The 20,270-nt window shown below is 40.0% G+C and overlaps 1 protein-coding gene across 4 annotated transcripts in view; it reads right to left on the bottom strand.

Moving 5' to 3' along the window:
- Positions 1 to 1,725: 1,725 nt before the first annotated feature.
- The window catches only part of ATP2B1 (ATPase plasma membrane Ca2+ transporting 1), a 236,509-nt gene continuing 217,964 nt past the window's right edge, over positions 1,726 to 20,270 (bottom strand). Inside the window, exons 18-22 of one of the 4 annotated variants that reach the window (XM_040344148.1) lie at positions 19,576 to 19,787; positions 18,920 to 19,027; positions 17,331 to 17,513; positions 16,907 to 17,065; positions 1,726 to 6,249 (exon numbers count right to left, since the gene is read on the bottom strand). In XM_040344148.1, the coding sequence (XP_040200082.1) occupies positions 5,935 to 6,249; positions 16,907 to 17,065; positions 17,331 to 17,513; positions 18,920 to 19,027; positions 19,576 to 19,787 (977 nt within the window). In that variant the 3' untranslated portion in view covers positions 1,726 to 5,934. Of the gene's footprint in view, positions 6,250 to 16,879; positions 17,066 to 17,330; positions 17,514 to 18,919; positions 19,028 to 19,575; positions 19,788 to 20,270 lie in introns of all 4 variants that reach the window. The other 3 variants (XM_040344149.1, XM_040344150.1, XM_040344151.1) reach the window with 3 other exon arrangements.

The raw sequence follows: 20,270 nt of genomic DNA, 5'->3' as shown, positions 1-20,270 counted from the left end.
ATAGGGCTTTTCTATGGCAGGAAAGCTATCCTACTGAGATGGAAAAAGTCTGCTGCTCCCACGCTAGAGTACTGGAAGGGGCTAGTAAACTCAGTAATTCACCTGTATAGGGCCACATACAGATCAAGAGGTTGTGGGAAAAAGTTTGCAAAGGTTTGGCAGGAATGGCTAGACAGTCCGGTGACGGTGGGTTAAAACTCTAGGTCAATAGATTACAGTATTATGTGATTGCAACTATGCAAGATTTCTCATTTCAAGTTTGTTAGAACAAATATACACAAAAACTCCTGTATGTAAGGGTTGTGGGGGAGGGTGTTGGTCGGGGAGGGGGGGGGGGGGAGGGTATGCTCAGGGAACTGTGTTTTCCCTATGTAAATGTGTTTTCGGCCCTGCTTGGCCGCTTTTGTGGTGGGTATGTTGCCCGCCTGTGTGTGTTGTATTTGTGCGCAAAAAAATAAAAAAGAATTTTCAAAAAAAAATAAAAAATTGTCTGAAGTGTCCGCCATAATGTCGCAGTCACGGATAAAAACCACTGATCGCCGCCATTAGTAGTAAAAAAAAAAAAAAAAAGCAATAAAACTATCCCATATTTTGTAAACGCTATAAATTTGGCGCAAACCAGCCGATAAACGATTATTGCGATTTTTTTACCAAAAATATGTAGAAGAATACGTATCGGCCTAAACTGAGGAAAAAAAATAAAAATTGATATATGTTTTTGGGGGATATTTATTATAGCAAAAAGTAAAAAAATATTGAATTTTTTTCAAAATTGACGCTCTATTTTTGTTTATAGCGCAAAAAATAAAAACCGCAGAGGTGATCAAATACCACCAAAAGAAAGCTCTATTTGTGGGAAAAAAAGGACGCCAATTTTGTTTGGGAGCCACGTCGCACGACCACGCAATTGTCTGTTAAAGCGACGCAGTGCCGAATTGTAAAAACCCCTTGGATCATTTAGCAGCATATTGGTCCGGTCCTTAAGTGGTTAAAGTTCAACTCCCTGAGATCAGTTTTAAGTGAGAACTTCTGATCCACATACTTCTGGTTCTGCAACTCAAAGTACTGAAAACTTCCTCAGTACAGAGGGTTTGGACACTGACAAATTAGGTATAGTTCAGGGACTATGACAGCTAGTCCAGTTATTAACAGTGTCGTCACATTGCACAAACCTGTACCTAAAAACTGCAATTTGTTCCCCATAAAAAGGATATCAGACTTCAGATTACATCAAAAACTGGACATAGATAAGACAAACAATGAGTCAATGAGACTTTTATATAAAACAGTTTTTGTACCATACACTTAAAATATGAGCCTCTTGGAGCCAATGCCTCCTGGTGGGGTTTATGATCATGTGATTGGCAGTCACATGATCAGAAAGCTCCAGGTGGCAAGCAGCAATTGGGAATTTGTAAATGTCAGGAGCACACAACGCGTATGCTCTCGGCACAGCTATATTTGCACTAATGCGCGCAAATATGCTGCCTCGTGGCACTACGGCTTACCCTCCGAGCAGCCGCATATTTGCGTGTGGCCGGCGCCAAGAGGTTAAGTTACATGGAAGAGGTCTAAAATTACATTCTACTAGAATCCAAATAATAAATGTGTCCCTACAAGTTGAGGTCATACCCCCTATTAAATGTCAAACAGAATATATGGCCAAATCCCTGAAAATGAAGATCAAACCTCTCACCAATTCTCACAAAATAAAATTTAAAAGTATTTCAAAGTGTAATCCTTTATTATAGATATTACACAATATATTACACAAAGTTTAAAAACACTTTATAGCTGCTGCAATGTGAATTTTTACCAGTGTTTGGTCATGACAATGACTCGCAATAGCTTCATTCATTTACAACTATGTATGAACATTACTCTAAATGAACTTGTGATGTTATCAGTCTTTGTCTTTACCATACTCAGCGCAAATTCTGATAAGCATCAGTAACACTACCTACAACAGATGCATACTTACCCAACATGTGGATTTTCTGTAAACTCAAATCCTGTTATTTTAACATATGCTGCACTAATTGTATTAGCAAAAAGCCTACCCATAGCAGTTTATAATTGTGTGTGGTAAATTAATAAAGGCTGAGGCAGTAAAGCTGTAAAGACCAGCTTGGTTTAAACGCCACTATCTTTTCCCATTCATCCCAGCAAGATTCAAACCTGAAATGGAATAAATGAGCCCCATTTATAAAAAAATCATTAGAAATAAGATTCTAGGCTTGATTTTCACAGAAAAGAAAAATACAAATGTGTTTGGTCATTGGGTAACAATATCACTTCTGTTCTGGTTTCTTTTTTACACCTTAGTAAATATCTTCCTATGAAAATGTAGAAACTGTGCAGTAAAGTTTTTCTGGAATTTTTCATAAAATTAGCTTTACAATCAGGAATACATAGGGTATGGTTTTTCAACTCTGGTGCTTTTTTTTGTGCCAGCCATAATTTAAATGACTTTTGAGCAACTATAGTTTTGTATACATCTGTCCTTGAATAAAATGCACACATACCAAAAAATATCTTGAGACATTGTCAACTTGTTCATGCAAGGCAAAGTGTCAGGGTCTCTGCAAAGGGACCCTCCCCACCCCTCCTCCCTGACCCCCCCTATGTATATTCACCTTGCCTGACTTCCCCTCTTAAATTGCAGCCTGCACTAAAATCGGTGGGGTGGTTAAAAAGGGGGGGGGGTGAGTGTGGACGTCAATTCTCTGGTCATGTGACAGTGCTAGGGCCTAGAAACTGGATGCTAGGCCCAAGCACATTGTACGGGGGAGCAGGTCACATGCTCCCCAATTCCTGGAAGCACCAGGTAGTGTCAACAGCTGCAACTGAGGGAGCACAAGCAAGATGAGTATAAGGGGATTGCATGGGCAAAGTAATGTGGGGGGAGAAAACATTCTATATAATATATACTGTATACACGCAAAACATGAAAGTAGATGCTGCAGATTACTTCTGTAAGGGAAATAACCTAACAAAGGCACCACCATTAACAAAGGTTTTTGCAAGATGGTGGGTTTCTGATACTACTACAGGGAAGGTATGCATACAAGCACAATTTTTTTTCTAGCCATTTTACTGAGATTACAGGGGGGAAAAAAGTTCTACGTAAAAGTGGAGTGCCTAAAAGAACTATAAAAACACAAAAGAGGAATTTTGGCTTACCTGTAATTTCCACATCCGAGTACAATAGAGGACACAGGCAGAATATTCATACACCATGGGGTATAGGCATGTACCTTCATGTGACTGGATACTGGCAAAACTTTAGTGGACATGCCCCATGGGCACCCCCCCTATAACCCTATCCCAGTCCACAAATCCTCAGGTTTTGTTGCAAGCAGTGAAGAGTAACCAAGGAATGGAATGGAAGGTGACTTGTGCCCTGTACAGTACTCAAAGATATAGAATTTACAGGGAAGTCAATTCCCATCTTAATTGTACAGTACATGACACAGGCAGAATATTCTTACACCAAGCAATGATTAAGAAGGGTGGGCAACAAGGAGGCATACACAATTGTGCCAAGATGCCCAACAAGGGTCAAAATACCCAACTTCAGAGAGCAGGATCAAACAGCCAAAAGCTGAAGTAGCAGAAGATTGGAAGTCCAACTGGTAAAACTTTGAAAAAAGCATGAACAGAAGATGAGATGATGGCCTTACACAACTGTGCTACTAAGGTTTGGTGCCGAAATGCCCATTAAACACCCACCGATTTGGTGGAATGGGCACGTAGAAGCGTGTGAGGAGATTTCTTTGAGAATGTAGGTTATTGCAACCAGATTCCATATGCATTGTGCAATGGTGGACCTTAAGCAGGTGTCATTTACGAGGTCCAGAAAAATGGGACAAAGAGGGAATCCGTCAGTCTGATTGGAGCAGTAGCCTTGAGGTATAATCAAATGACTGGCTTAAGGTGGGTACACACAATTAAAAATGTGGCTGGTTCAGCAGGGACCAGACAGATTTTGCTCTCTGCGTGGCACCTCCTGTTCGACAGAAGTCAATCTATGGGTCGACTTCTGTCAAAAGGGACAACTTTTTTCAATCAAAGCCAATGGGCCGCAGGCACTGATTAGTGTGTTCTGGAGATTCCCCTAATGTCAGAATACAATGGTACAGCGGGTAATGCAAAGCCAATTAATTACAATAATGTTGTGGGTTTAGATTATGAATCAAAACACAGAAAACTGTTATACCCTTAAAAGACAACACCAATAGATTACACTAGCACATTCATACGGAACCAAAAAAAAATATTTTGAGGTTTGTCAAATTCTTTGGCTATCTACTGAAGAATATGGAGGAAGTGGCCCTGCTCACAGAAGACTAGGTTTGTTCACTGCCCTCAAAAGCAGGTCTCAATTCCCACACAGGGAATGCAACAAAACACTAAAACAATGTATGGTGCATGCTGATGTAAGGGGAAAAGAGCAAGAGCTCCAGGTGTATGTTTCTATCCTTAAACATTAAAAAAAGATGAAAGAAAAATGAATTTAGCCCATCAACATCTACTCAAAGATAAACTTATATTAAGCGGACAAGCCCTTAATTCATTTCAACTTTTATTTTTTTTAAACGACTACATGGTAGAGCAGTCAGCCATATGGCTGAATTCAGCTACTACCAATTATATACATATTTCAAAAACACATTATTGGCGTTATCTTGAAACATGTACAACCACTGAAAATGCACAGTGGCAACATAGGTAAGAAAACATTGCTGCATTTGTATTTAGTAAAAGGGCATGTTTATTGTGTTTACAAACAAGTTCCAAAAACAAAAAAGGAAAACATGTATGACTGTACTACTTTCTAGTAGTATCTTTGTGGTTTTTTTTCCAAAATGCCAACAGGCCCTCATGCTGCATGAAGGTCATCTAAAGATTTATTAGAAAATCAACACGGTTCCACTCACAGTTCACCAAGACAGATCTAAAACTAACATGGTTAGACAAACAAAAAAAAAATATATATATATAGAAAATTAAGAAGACTAAAGTTTTGATGTATTTTGATTTTATATATTTTGACGGAGATAGCAAAAAGGTTTCAAGCAAGATCCGCCACACATGATGTCCTGCATTTCACAAACTTCTGTTGAGCTTTGGAACAAAAAAGTATTTTTTTTCCCATTTCTTGAACATAAAAAAAAAAAAATCATTTGAAAACCATTAAGTAGTAAATGCAAGTTCTTTTTCTTCTTTTTTTTTTTATTTTTACTTTTTTTTTTTTTTTTTTATTAAAGAAACTAAGGATAGAGGCCATCTTTTTCATTATAACACTGCTGCTCTTATCTTGTCTGAAGCATTAGTGTTTTTTTGTTTTATATTTGGCTATTAGTTCATTTATCTACCATATTGAGTAAATTGCAGGCAAAGTTTTTTTTCAAACAATTTCAATAGAAACACCCCTTTTTTCTTGAAAATACAGCAGTGTTTAAATGGACATTATCGCTTTCATTGCAAATAAGGAAACTTCCCTTCTATGAACAGGAAAAAAATATCTATAAACCTTGTAAACAGATCTGTATCATTTATAACATAAATAATCAAATGAACAACCCCGGGCCCCCCAAAAAATAATAATGTGGATCAATATAAACTAGAATGTTTCTAACATACTGTCCAGGCCAATCACCGTTTAGTGTAACTGATGCTCTGCAGGTTGCTTTTGCTGGGTTACGAAGCATCTTGTCAAAGAGTTCATCCCAATTATCCCATCCCTTTTCCTTCCCAAGAAAAGCACCCTCAGTCTGGCAGAAAGCATTTTTTAAAAAAATAAATCTACATTCATACAAGTGAGTCTTCATTTGAAGTCCAAGGAGCAGGCACTCTTCTGCCCGCTGCATTGTGTGTAAAGGACCCAGTTTTCTTTTCAAATCAGCTAGAATGTTGACATTCGTCTTACAATCAGAGTGAAGTCTCCAGACTATGTAGTGGACTGCCTGGGGATGAAGAGGTAGCTGACTTGTTCGGTTCTATAGTAAGATGTATTCCACTATCAACAGCATTATTATTTTGATTGGGAGAGGGAGGTGGAGTAGAGTGACGTTTTGTGGGAGCATCATCTTCAGCATCTGTGTCATCAATGAGCGGAATATGAGGCTCGGAGTCGTCTTCTATTCTAAACTCTGGGTGTGTCATGAAATTGTGGATAGAGCTTCGTGATTCAGGCTTTTCCAATCCTTCATACAGAGAACTACGAAATGCATTCACCACTCGAATCTGTCAAAGTCACAGAGCAAAGGGAAAGAAAAAAAGAATTTTTTTTTAATAAGCATATGAATAAAAAAGGGGTCTGGATATGGTTTGTATGTGATATTGAATTCACAAATACTACAACAATGAGTCAAAACTGTGCAAAATGCAGTGGACTTGCAACACACTGTAAAAATAAACACATTTTTAGTCAATATAAAAAAAAAACACTGATGTATTTTTTTGTGGTGGCGAATATAAAGTCATTACTTTCATACTGCATTCAGTGACAAACACTATATTAAAAAATAAAAATCAGTGCCAAAAAGTGCTAAAAACGTTTGGATGCTTTTTAGAAATAAATTCAGGAAAAAAAAAATTAAAAATATTGGCACAACAGGTAAACCAATTCTCATGCCAGGAATTAGGATACCAACTATGAAGCCAAGCATTATGTAAGCTGAATGGCACAATGAACTTGGAGCTGCAGAAAGTCATGCAGTAAAGCAAACACACACACTCACAAACTGTGTAATAGGTCTCACGAGTGTAAATATTCGAGTATATACCAAATCATTGAAAATCTGCTTATGATTTGTATAACTAGAAACAACCAAAGCAAAATAAAAAATAAATAAAAAAAATGGAAGCATAACTCATGAGCACTACAAGTGACATTAGACTACATGATCTAAAGTGTTGAAAAGAAAAAAAATGTTTTCCCCTTTTTCACATAGAAAACCATAGCAGTATGTGGGAATCTGTTTAGATACCATTAGCAGTACAAACTGTTGCTCTACCAGACAACACCAAATGGACAGTTTGTATTCTTAGCTTTTTACACTACGCCCATTATACTGCACAAATTGGCAGTGCAGCACAGAGACTATCTCCATGTTAAGCAATATGCAATGTTTTACAGAGGTCTTTTTTGTCAAGCCTGACAGGATCAGCAACTCAACACTGTAGGTTACTTTAAACCTCATGCAAGCTTACATATGCATTTATACACTGTATAGTGTATAGCAAAAACTTGGAACTATTTGGCTTTTTCTGCCACACAGAGCTTTAAATATACAGTATGATGTACCGTATACATAGATTGGCAGTCTAAATGTCTTACTGTCCATTGCCAATGGTTCAATAAAGTTATTTTACAATTGATAAATGTGGATGAAGTAAAAAAAAAATAACCAAAAATTAAACCGCCACTATCCCCGTAAAGAGCATTAAAGAAAATATCCACTCTCCTCCCCTCCCAGAAGGGGGGGTTTGGGAGAGGAAAACACAAAAAAAGGTGGCAAATCACCTTGTTTTGCCAGATTATACATTTTATTAGATGCTCTTTACACTAGCCAACTTTACAAAACTGATTGATTCCCTAAAAAAATCATTACCAGTTCTATCATTTCTAAAGCATTTTACGTTCCGCTAAAGAAGATGCCCATATATGCTAGATGGTCAAGATACTAATTAAGCAGCATATGGAGCAGCCAAAAAAAAGTTTAAAATCGTTAGAAATTTGCTTACATAAATGTGTACATAGCATAAAATAAGCCCTTTGAGAAAATTTCAAAAGATTGTAGTAAAAACCACAGTAGTTAAAAACCCTTACCCTCTAATGTTTGTTTGTGTCTTGATCTTCATGGAAAACAAATTTCTATCTCTATAAAGCTCATTCCGATCAATATGAACCTGTCACCACAGTAATCAAAATGGGGACAATAAAAGCTGGCAGTGGTTCAAACCCTTTCCCACTTTATCTAGAACAAAAATGTTTTGTCTGAAGTTGGGCCTTAACAGAAAATTTCTCCACACAGGATTTTGAAAAAAAATTTAGTCACAGAGGCAGTCTGCACAAAAACATCTGTATTAAAGCAGAGCAACACCCAGCAGATACCTGTCCAATACAGGCATTTTTCTCCCACTTCTGTGCATAGATACCAGAGCCAGCCGTGGGTATCTACACCACTTCTGCCCCCTGCTGTCTTCTGGGAGACACACGGGTCCCAGAAGACAGCAGGGACCAGTGGGATCGCGCAGCGCGAGTCACACATGCGCAGTAAGGAACCAGGAAGTGAAGCCACAAGGCTTAACGTCCTGATTCCCTTACCGAAGATGGCGGTGGCAGCACTCGAGTGCCGAGGGATTGATCGGCTTTGGGTGCCAACATCATGGGCGCCCTGGATAGGCAAGTGTCCTTATTTTAAAAGTCAGCAGTTGCCGTATTTGTAGCTGCGGAAAAAAAAACAAAAAACGGCAGAACTCCGCTTTAAGCCAAAAGTGCAAAAACACGGTTACACTCTGCAGAACTCAGTGAGTAGAGCTCTGACTGGAAGGGAGGGGGAAAGGAGAGGCGAGGCGAAACAAAAATCACATGTACAGAAGTATTTACAGCCTTTGCAGGACAAAGTTGACAAAATTGAGCTCAGGTGCATCCCATTTCCACTAATCATCCTTGAAAAGTTTCTACAAATTGGAGTACACCTGTGGAAAATTCAGTTTATTGGATAGGATTTGGAAAGGCACACACCTGTCTATAGAAGGTCTCACAGTTAGCAATGCACAAACCAAGCCATGGAGTACAAGGAATTGTCTGTAGACCTCCGAGACAGGATTGTATCGAGGCACAGATCAGGGGGAAGGGTACAGAAACATTTCCACTGAGAACAGTGGCCTCCATCATCCGTAAAATGGAAGTTTGGAACCACCAGGACTCTTCCTAGAGCGGGTCGTCTGTCCAAAGCGAGCGATCGGGGGAGAAGGGCCTTAGTCAGGGAGGTGACTAAGAACCTGATGGTCACCCTGACAGAGCTCCAGTGTTTCTCTGGAGAGAGGAGAAAGAACCACCATCTCTGTAGTACACCATCAATCAGGCCTGTATGGTAGAGTAGCAAGATGGAAGCCACTCCTCAGTAAAAGGCAAATGACAGCCTGCCTGGAGTTTGCCAAAAGGCACCTGAAGGACTCTAAGACCATGAGAAACAAAATTCTCTGGTCCGATAAAACAAAGATTGAACTCTTTGGCCTGAATGGCAAGCATATCTGGAGAAAACCAGGCACTGCTCATTACCTGGCCATTACTGTAGATCCCTACAGTAAATTATGGTAGTGGCAGCATCATGCTGTGGGGATGTTTTTCAGCAGCAGAAACTGGAAGACTAGTCAGGATCGAAGGGGAAGATGAATGTAGCAATGTACAGAGACTTTCTTGAAGAAAACCTGCTCCAGAGTGACTGGGGCGAAGGTTCATCTTCCAACAGGACAACCACCCTAAGCACACAGCCAAGATAACAAAGGAGTGGCTACAGGACAACACTGTGAATGGCCTTGAGTGGCCCAGCCAGAGACCAGATTTGAACCCGATTGAACATCTCTGAAGAGATCTAAAAAACGGCTGTGCACCGACACTACCCATCCAACCTGATGGAGCTTGAGAGGTCCTGCAAAGAAGAATGGGAGAAACTGCCCAAAAATAGGTGTGCCAGTCTTGTAGCATCATACTCAAAAAGACTTGAGGCTGTAATTTGTGCCAAAGATGCTGCAAAAGTATTGAGCAAAGACTGCGAATACTTATGTACATAGCATTTGAGTTTTTCATTTGTAATACATTTGCAAAGATTTAAAACAAACTTCTTTCACGGTGTCATTATGGGGTATTGTTTGTAGAATTCTATGGAAAATAATGGATTTAATCCATTTTGGAATAAAGCTGCAACAAAGTGTAGAAAAAGTGAAGCGCTGTCAATACTTTCCTGATTCATGGTGTCTTGGAACACTCAGGGACTTTTATGGTAAAATTCTCTCCATGATTTCAAGTGCTTCACAACTCCTGGGGCCCTTTCATAGCTACAGTGGCAGATGACTAAACTCTGTCTACTTGAAACTAAAATATCATAACCAACCTAAATTGGTTCTAAAAAGGCAGCAAGTTAACCTTAACCACCTCAGCCCTGGAAGAATTTACCCCCTTCCTGAACATAGCATTTTTGGGATTTGGCACTGCGTAGTTTTAGCCAACAATTGCGCCGCCATGCGACATTGTACCAAAACAAAATTGATGCCGCCCCCCCTATAAAAATGCACCAATTATTGTATAAATGACACTGGCAGGGAAGGGGTTAAATACTAGGGGGCGATCAAGGGGTTAAGTGTGTCATAGGGAGTGATTCTAACTGTAGGAGGGGGGGTGGGCTACAACTGACATGACAATGGGTACTGCTCCCGATGACAGGGAGCAGTAGATCCCTGTCGTGTCACTAGGCAGAACAGAGAAATGCCTTGTTTACATCTCTCCGTTCTGCCTCTCGGTTTCACTATTGCGGGCCGGCACCCACGGGCACACCCGAGGCGCACTGCCACTGGGCGGAAAATTCAAAGGAACATACAGGTACGCTTATTTGCCTGCTCGTGCCATTCTGACGACGTATATCAGAGTGCGGCAGCCGGGAATCAGTTAATGCATTTTATGCATGAAGCTAAAAAACTTTCTGCAAGTCATGTTTTGTGAGGGGTCAATTACTTATTTCACTCATTAAAATGCAAAATCAATTTATAACTTTTTAAATAGATTGTTATTCTGTCTCACTGTTAAAATAAACCTACCGTTAAAATTAGACTGATCATTTCTTTGTCAGTGCGCAAACGTACAAAATCAGCAGGGGGGTCAAATATTTTTCCCGCACTAAGTGAGCAAAAAATAACAAAATCCATGGACTATAGGCACAAAAATACAAATACGGTATATAAAATTTATTCCACCTTTATTAGTACACATTTAAAAATCTTGACACCTGTGAACAATGACAATGCATAAATAGCACCATTAGTAGGATGTGTTATATACACTATTACATATTTCCATGCCTGCTGACTAAGGCTACTTTCACACTGAGGCGTTTTACAGGCGTCTTGGCGCTAAAAATAGCGCCTGGAAAACATCTGTAAACTGCTTTTTCTGCAGCCTCAGTGTGAAAACAGGATGGGGAAAAAAAGTCCTGCAAGCAGCATCTTTGGGGCAGTGCAGGAGCAGCGTTATACAGCACTCCTAAACCGCACCTGCCATTGAGAACAATGGACACTGCTGCCAAATCGCCTGCAAAGTGCTTCGGCAGCGGCCCTTTAAACCCTTTCCTTGGCTGCTAGCGGGGGTTAAAAGCGCCCCCACTAGCAGGCGAAAAGCACCGCTATAACAGCTGTAAGGTGCCACTAAAATTAGCAGCGCTTTACCGCTAATGCCCATCCGCCCCAGTGTGAAAGTAGCCTTAAAGCGGATGTGCCACTAAAACAATATATTAAAAGCTAGCAGCTACAAATACTGCAGCTGCTGACTTTTAATATAAGGACACTTACCTGTCCTGGAGTCCAGCGGTGATCGCAGCAGAGGATGAGCCGATCGCTCGTCACCCTGCTGCTCCCCCCTCCATCCACGGTGAGGGAACCAGGAAGTGAAGCGCTGCGGCTTCACTGCCCGGTTCCCTACGGCGCATGCGCGAGTCGCGCTGCGCCCGCCGATTGGCTCACACGCTGTGTGCTGGGAGCCGAGTGTTCCCAGCACACAACGGGCGACAGACGGGATGTGACGGAATGCCCGTCTTTCGCCCGTAGCGTGTGGCCGGAAGTGGGTGCAAATACCTGTCTTTAGACAGGTGTCTGCACCCCCCTCCCCCCTGAAAGGTGTCAAATGTGACACCGGAGGGGGGGAGGGTTCCGATCAGCGGGACTCCACTTTAGGGTGGAGGACCGCTTTAAGGTAGCATATACAGTACCTTGAATAAAGTATTCATACCCCTTGCAATATTTTACATTTTGTCATGCTACAACCAAAAACTTAAATGTTTGTTTATTGGGATTTTATGTGATAGACCAACACAAAGTGGCACATAATTGTGAAGTGGAAGGAAAATTATAAATGGTTTTCAAAGGGCTTTTACAAATGAATATGTGAAAAGTGTGGCGTGCATTTGTATTCAGCCCCCGAGTAAATACTTTGTGGAACCACCTTTCGCTGCAATTACAGCTGGAAGTCTATTTGGAGAGGTCTCTACCAGCTTTGCACATCTAGAGTGTCATTTTTGCCCATTCTTCTTTGCAAAGTACCGTAGCTCAAGCTCTGTCAGATTGGATGGAGAGCGTCGGAACAGAAATTTTCAAGTCTTGCCACAGATTGGATTGGATTTAGGTCTATACTTTGACTGGGCCATACTAACACATGAATGTGCTTTGATCTTAACCATTCCATTGTTGCTCTGGCTGTATGTTTAGGGTCGTTGTCCTGCTGGAAGGTGAACCTCCACCCAATCTCAAATCTTTTGCAGACTAACATGTTTGGAAAACCATCCTATTCCTTCTACTTCACAATTATGTGCCACTTTGCGTTGGTCTAGCACATAAAATCCATTTATGTTTTTGGTTGCAACATGACAAAATGTGGAACATTTCAAGGGGTATGAATACTTTTTCACTGTAGTTTTTTCTGCTATAGATGGCTTGACCCTTTTGTGGAAACCGCTTCTTCAGGAGATTCTTTGGGTGCTGGGTAGCTAAAACTTCTGAAGAATCAGATGCATCTGTGGTTAGGAAGAATATGGCAGGGCAAATAAAGGAGTTCACCCATAAATCACAGCCTACAACCAGATAGTGTGCCGCTTGTATAAATATTTATAAAGACCTGGGTCATTTCAGGGGCAAAATTTGAAGTCTCACTCAATTGGTAAGTGCGGTATATGCCCAACTACTAATGGTAGGTATATTAGTCGCGGTATTATATTAGGTCCATGATAAGTCTTGTGCAAAGCCATCACTGGGAAGGCTCCTAGATCTTCCTCAATATCCAATTTTATAGTTGGTCACTGAAAATGGTAGAGAAAGTGCCCTGTATTTCCACCAGAGAGCATTACCCAACTATAGAATTGGGTTTTGAGGGCTTTTTTGGCTCCCCTTACCAATTGAGTGAGCCTTCAAATTTTGATCCTAGATTGACCCAGATCTTTAGAAAATACTTATACAACAGCACCCTATCTGGTTGTAGGCCGTGATTTAGGGGTGGATCCCTTTATTTGCCCTGCCATATTCTTCCAAACCAGATGCATCCGATTCTTCATACGTTTTAGCCATCCAGCACCCAACTGGTTTCCATGAAACGTCTCGAGCCATCTATAGCAGGAAAATATATGCGACCTTAAGCCAGCAGGTATGGGTATATGTAATAGTATATACCATGTCCTACTAAGGGGGCTTTTTATGCATGGTCATTGTTCACCAATTTCAGCGTTTTTTTAAATGTGTACTAATAAAAAAAAGGTGAAATTCGATTTTATACATTTGTATTCATGTGCCTATAAAGTCCATGGATGTTGTCAACATTGTATTGCTTATAAGTAGGATGCAACGCATTTTATAAATCCTTTCTGGGTCTTTGCATTACCACCTGGCAAGCACCCACATGTTCTCCTTATAACACTGACTTATGTTTAAGTGCTCTAAATATAGTTATAGTACATATAACCATTGTCTGAAGGATGCTGCACACCAAGGTAATGTATTTTATTGCATACATACTTTTTTTTATTATAATATATATATTTCTAAGATTAAAAAAAATATCAAATTTTCAGGCGAGTCAGCTACATGGGTGTTGGGTATGTCCAGCCTTTAGACCCCTTTCACACTGGAGTGTATTGCAGGCGCTATAGCGTTAAAAATAGCACCTGCGATTCACCCTTAAACACGAGGGCTTTCACACTAAAGCGTTGCACTAGCAGGACGGTAAAAAAAAGTCCTGCTAGCCGCATTTTTTGGAGCGGTGAAGGAGTGGTGCGTTTACCGCTCCTTCACTGCTGCTGCCCATTGAAATCAATGGGACAGCACGGCTATACCGCTGGCAATGCGCTGCTGCAGCAGCGCATTGCGGGCGGTTTTAACCCTTTCTTGGCGGCTAGCGGGGGTAAAACCGACCGCTAGCGGCCGAAATGCGCCCATAGCATCGGAGGTAAAGATAGAGTTTTACCGCCGACGCTATGAGCGGCTCAGTGTGAAAGGGGTCTTAAGCCCTAGTTCACATTGGTGCGATTTGACATGCCAAATCGTATGTCAAATCAGCAGCAATGGCGCCGGCCTAATTGGTGTGATGTTGCACAGATATCAAAAAGCAATTTCTGTACTACTTTTTGCAATTTCGGTGTGCAATCTGTGCAGAAACCCACACAGTAGAGCTGCACGACTCTGGCTAAAATGAGAATCACCCTTTTTGCTTAAATTAAGATCACGATTCTCGTGGCGTAAAAGCTTTCACATTATAAAAAATAATAATAATTGGGCTAACTTTACTGGTTAGTTTTTTTTTATTTATTTTTTTATTCATTAAAGTAATTTTTTCCCCAAAAAAATGCATTTGATAGACCGCTACGCAAATACAGTGCGACATAAAATATTGCCACAACCATTTTATTCTGTAGGATAGATGTATATATATATATTACATATACATACATACACGTGTGTGTGTATATATTTATTTGGGGGTTTTCTGTAAAAAAAAAAAAAAAAAAAGAAGATTTTTAACTTGAAAACCACTGTCAGAAAAGGGTTTAGTGTTTAAGTGGTCAAGTGTTTAAATTTACATACAGAAGTGTATTCATTTGATGTAAAAGTCAAATTGATACAATGTTTAGACTTAACTGATGGCTAAGAGCAGAGAGAAAATTCTCTGCATACCAAACATCGGGAAGATGGGGAAACACTTTGTCAAGATCGCAAAAGGGGAAACAATTACAATAACGATTCTTGACAATTAATCGTACAGCTCTACCACACACATGTCTGAAATCGCAGCCGAAATCAGGATTGACATGTGGAAGTAAAATTCTGCGCGTTCGGTTGAACTTGCATGGCTTCATTCCCACAGCTCAGTGTGAACCTTGGCTTAATGGTGTTTTTCAGAAGCGAAGTTAAGCTATTATCTTTACAGAAGCATTTAGAAAACGGTTAGAGTATCGGCATCAGTTCATGTCTAGTAGAGCTGCACGATTATTCGTAATAAGATCGCAATCTCGATTCAAGCCACCATCCCCCCCCCCCACACGCGATCTCCAGTTGGGATGACACGCGATTTTCTTCTCACCGCCCGTTCCACGTAACCATCGTGGAATGCAAATGGCGCAGATATCGGAACCGACGTCAGCAGCCTGCGCCGCTGGATGGGTGCCTGGGCTTCTCTCACAGTTCTGTACAACTGTAGTGTGTATCCATGCGCCACCCAGTGGTTGCCGGTGGTACTGCTTCTGATGTATAAAAAACAAAACCAGTGATAGGTCTATAATGTTAAAGACCATATAACTCCTATGAAAAAAGCAGAATTAAAGTTTGATTCTGCCTTTTTCATAGGAGTTATATGGTCTTTAACATTATAGACCCATCACTGGTCTGTTTTTTATATATTCATATTTTCAGATAAATTTACAGGTTCATTTATTTATTTTTTGGGGGGGGGGGGGGGGGGGTATGGCATTCAGTTTTTGAGAATTGAAAGAATCGTGATTTTTAGTCTAAGCAAAAGAACCGCGATTCTCATTTTGACCAGAATCGTGAAGCTCTAATGTCTAGTATTTGTAGAAATTAATCTGCACGAAATTTGGTAACTGATTTGCATCATTTATGATCATGGATGTACTTTTTGTAGGCACCGATTTACCAGATAATATATAGAGCTAAAAACTATTGGGGCTTTTTATGGCTAGTGAGCTGTAGGACAGAAGGAAATCAGATTTAGTGAGGATGGGACAGCATTGCTTTATATCTGAGACTTTGTTCTATGATTTTATTATGTAGCTGTAGAAAGTATATGGGCTATTATGTACATTTGGTATCCCTGCATTTTTTCCCATAGTCAAGGAATTCCATTTCCAAGTGAAGCTTACTAATTTACTTGTTTTTTTTGGATCTCACTGCACTGCTGCACTTGCAATCTCTGCACTGCTGACAAGACTAGGACCATTTTGGGGAAAACCAGGCCTAAAAAGGAAGCTACCACCATAATGACAGACGTAAATGTCCGACTGCCAACGCCAAAGGGGAGGAATGCTGTGCTACTTACTCCTTAAAAGAGGAAAAACTTATGTGGAACCAATTAGTATGGTGTTAAGAAATGTTTATCAATATACATTTGTTGTCTATCACGGTTCAATACAATTCCAACAAAAAAAGTAATTCCTAAGACAGACCTGTATAAAAGTATAAAAGTACAAAAGGACAATCTGTGTGCCATGGATGTAAGGATATAGACAACCAAAACAAATATTCACAACACTAGGCATATACTCGAAAATTTACCAACACTGCCACCTTGCATATATACAAGAACATCAATATAAAACAAAATAACTAATGAAGCAAGATCTATAAATTAAACGTGCAGGATATCAGACTTTAAGCTTGCATTTGCTAATAATCAAACCAGTCAATTAGCCCTCTAAAAATAAACACACAGGGTGTATTATCCTTGTGAAGGGAAAGCTTTATGAACAGCCTGAACAATGAGATTACTGAGGAGAAAATGAGAAAGGTTAGGTGTGTGGATTAGGATGTGTTAATTTCATGCACTTAGGAACACACACTCACACCCCACAGTAGTAGAAGCGGTAGAGGAGGAAAACACTACATGTGTAGGGGTAGAAATATTTGTTACATCATGATGCTGGCTGGCGATGGAGGGTTGCCGCCTTAAAGCCCCCTGAATGGAACTTCCACTTTGGAAAGCATTCACTACATCCATCTGCAAGGAATCAGAGATTGTGACAGCTTGCTCAGCAAGAGAGAGAGAGAACAAGAGAAAGGACCATCCCATCTACAACAAATAAAAAAAAGCAAAAAAAAGAGAAAGGCACTTTTATAGAGTAGCTAATAAAAGCAAATTGAAGAAAGCTTAAAAGAAGATCAAGAGAAACTAAGATTCTTTCAAGCGTATTTAGGGAAAATACAAAGAAGGTAGAGAGCTCACGCACACCATTCTGAATCAGCCACCTAAACTTAGTTAGCGCTAACAAATGAGCTATGACTTTAAATATATTCCCTTAACCCATTTAAAGTGCTTGCCTTATTCAAGACCATACCTGAGTCTGAATTCTGTTTAGGCCCCTAAACCATAAGATCTGACCACGGCGCAACTCCCTCTCTGCATGATCAATCTCCTCTGCATCTTCAGCAAGCTCTTCTTCTGGAATTTCATCCTTATGTGTCCCATGACCTGCTTCTTTGAGGAACTTCAAACGACTCGTTGGTATTGTGGTTACCAGCTAAAGACAAAAATATGTTTAAGAAAACGGCAAGTTTATCAATTGGCAAAAACCGCTTTACCCAAGTTCACATACTAAAGTATTTTTTCGGAAAACATCAACAATCCTAAAATTCTAAGCTTGTATACACATGTGCAAACATTGAAAAGTAATATAATCTGAATAAATGCACCAAAAAAATAAATAAGCCGTAAAGCATTCGTAATGTAAAAACTTAATACAACATGCATTTTTAACCACTTGCCGCCCGCCAATGACAGATTGACGTCAACAAAGTGGTTTCAATATCCTGACTGGACGTCATATGACGTCCTTAGGATATTGGGGCGCGCATCGCGGCGATCATTGTTGCAGGGTGTCAGACACCCCGCAACACCGATCTAGCTAAAGAGTCTCCGTCGGAGACTCTTTACCACGTGATCAGGAAAATCCGGTAATCGTCTTTTCCTCTCTCGCGTCTGTCAGACGCGAGTAGAGGAGAGCCGATCTGTTGCTCCTCTGACAGGGGGGGGGGTGTCTGCGCTGATCGATTATCAGCGCAGCCCCCCCCCCCACTGGACCACCAGGGATGCCCACCTAGACCACCAGGGATGCCAATCAGTGCCCACAATGGATGCCAATCAGTGCCCACAATGGGCATCACTGATTGGCAGGCATTGTTTGGCACTGATTGGCATCCTTTAGTACAACATACATTAGTGCAACACATTAAAGTGCCCATCCACGCTGCCTACCCGTGCCCATCCATGCTGCCTACCCGTGCCCATCATCAGTGCCCATGAATGCCACCACATCAGTGCCACCTCATCGGTGCCCATCAGTGCCGCCTTATCAGTGCAGTACCATCAGTGCCCATCAGTAAAGGAGAAAACTTACTTATTTACAATGTTTTATAACAGAAACAAAAAAAACTTTTTTCTTTCTAAATTGGTCATTTTTTTTTTTTTTTTTGCAGAAAATAAAAACCGCAGAGGTGATCAAATACCACCAAAAGAAAGCTCTATTTGTGGGAACAAAATTATAAAAATTTAGTTTGGGTACAGTGTAGCACGACCGCGCAATTGTCATTCAAAGTGCAACAGCGCTGAAAGCTGAAAATTGGTCTGGGCAGGAGGGTGTATAAGTGCCCGATATGGAAGTGGTTAAAAGTTACCTTTCGTTTATCTCTAAAGCTTTTTTTTTTTGTAAGTCAAAGAATCAAATATTAAAACTACAAACTACAACCTGTGCACAATCTAAGAGTAAAAGAAAATTCGCAAGGCAAAACATGGTTGTGGAGAACGCATACTGATAGCAAGAAGATGGTTTTTAGATTGGGTAGGGAGGCTTTGCCTAGCTTCAACAGAATATTCGAAATCTCAAAAACGAATAAAAAAAAATATATATATATATATAAAAAAAGTTACCTGGCCCCAAAGTAATGTTCCCAAACCCAGAAAAACGGACCAAAGCCACTGATCTACTGTCAATTCCGTACAACTAAAAGGTTTGCCGCCAAACTGAACAATTACGATCTACAAAAGGGATAAGAAAAATAGTTAAGTCACTACATTATAGTAGACGAAAAATACTTCAAATACACAAATTGGGTAAAAGCAATGCTTATCAAAACAAACACAGGCATTTTAGAAGTGCAGCAAATGCACGACATTCATACTAGTATTGCAAAAAAAATGTATTTGAAACTCATGTTAAACTTAGAGTCAGGTGATAAGGTTCAGTACTTCCACTGAAAAAATAAAAATATGAGGTCATCAGCTGCATTAAAGGTACAGCGGCTACCTGGGCTCCTGGAATTTGTTCATCCCTGAGGTAAGAACATAGTTACAAATCTTCTCTCCATCTCTAATTCTCCTCCCGTAGGCATAAAAAACAGTAAGCTAGGAAAGGAGGATTTAGGAAAATACAAAAAAACATGTAACCTCTGATCAAAAGAATGATTTTTGCAGGGTTGCCTACCATAATTGGGGAGGAAAAAATATAAAAATGCACTTGTAGACTTGGAATTATATTACATAGACATATTGTTTACAGTTTAAAACCCAAAACACGGTTCACTTACCTGTATTATGAAAGTACCTAATACAATGCTGCAGAATATGATATTGTTAAATATTCCTTCAAACACATTTCTCTCTCCATGAATCTTCCTGGCATTAATTTCATTAAAAAGCTGCATCATAACGAAGGTGTTGAACACAATGGTATAATGCTGTGATGGAGGCGCATGGAGTGGAGCGTTTCTACCACTGTCGATATCAAAAAGTTTCTCGCCTGTTAAAAAGAAATCACATACTTAGTGATTTACTAAATTACTGTCTCCCCGTGAAAAAATAAGTGAATAAAAAGTTGATCTTAAGCTTCGTACACACAATGAAATTATCAGACAAATGATCGTCGTTTTTGTTGCGTGCTAGTCTATCGAAAAAAGGTTACTAAAGTTATGAAAATCCATGTACGACAGAATACAACTTGGGAAGTGATGCAATGTACACCAATTTTTTTTTTGGATGAAAATCGTCGAGAATTTTTCGTGCTTGTCCCTTTGGATACTGTTGGATGAACTGTTGTGATCGGCTCTCGAAAGCTATGTACTAAAGTTCCGATTATCGCATGATCGATGCAAAAGCGATTTGTCATATTTTCCGATAGTGTGTGCTAGGCATACTAGGGTTCTAAAAATAATTACGGTTTGATATATTTTCTTAAGGCATAATGTACACGGGACGTTTTTACAACCTCTCCTGAATGATTTAA

The sequence above is a fragment of the Rana temporaria genome, chromosome 3 (assembly GCF_905171775.1).
Source record: "Rana temporaria chromosome 3, aRanTem1.1, whole genome shotgun sequence".
In the NCBI taxonomy this organism is placed as follows: Eukaryota; Metazoa; Chordata; class Amphibia; order Anura; family Ranidae; genus Rana; species Rana temporaria.
Note: the sequence above shows the minus strand (reverse complement) of the source record. Positions and strands in the feature narration are given on the sequence as shown.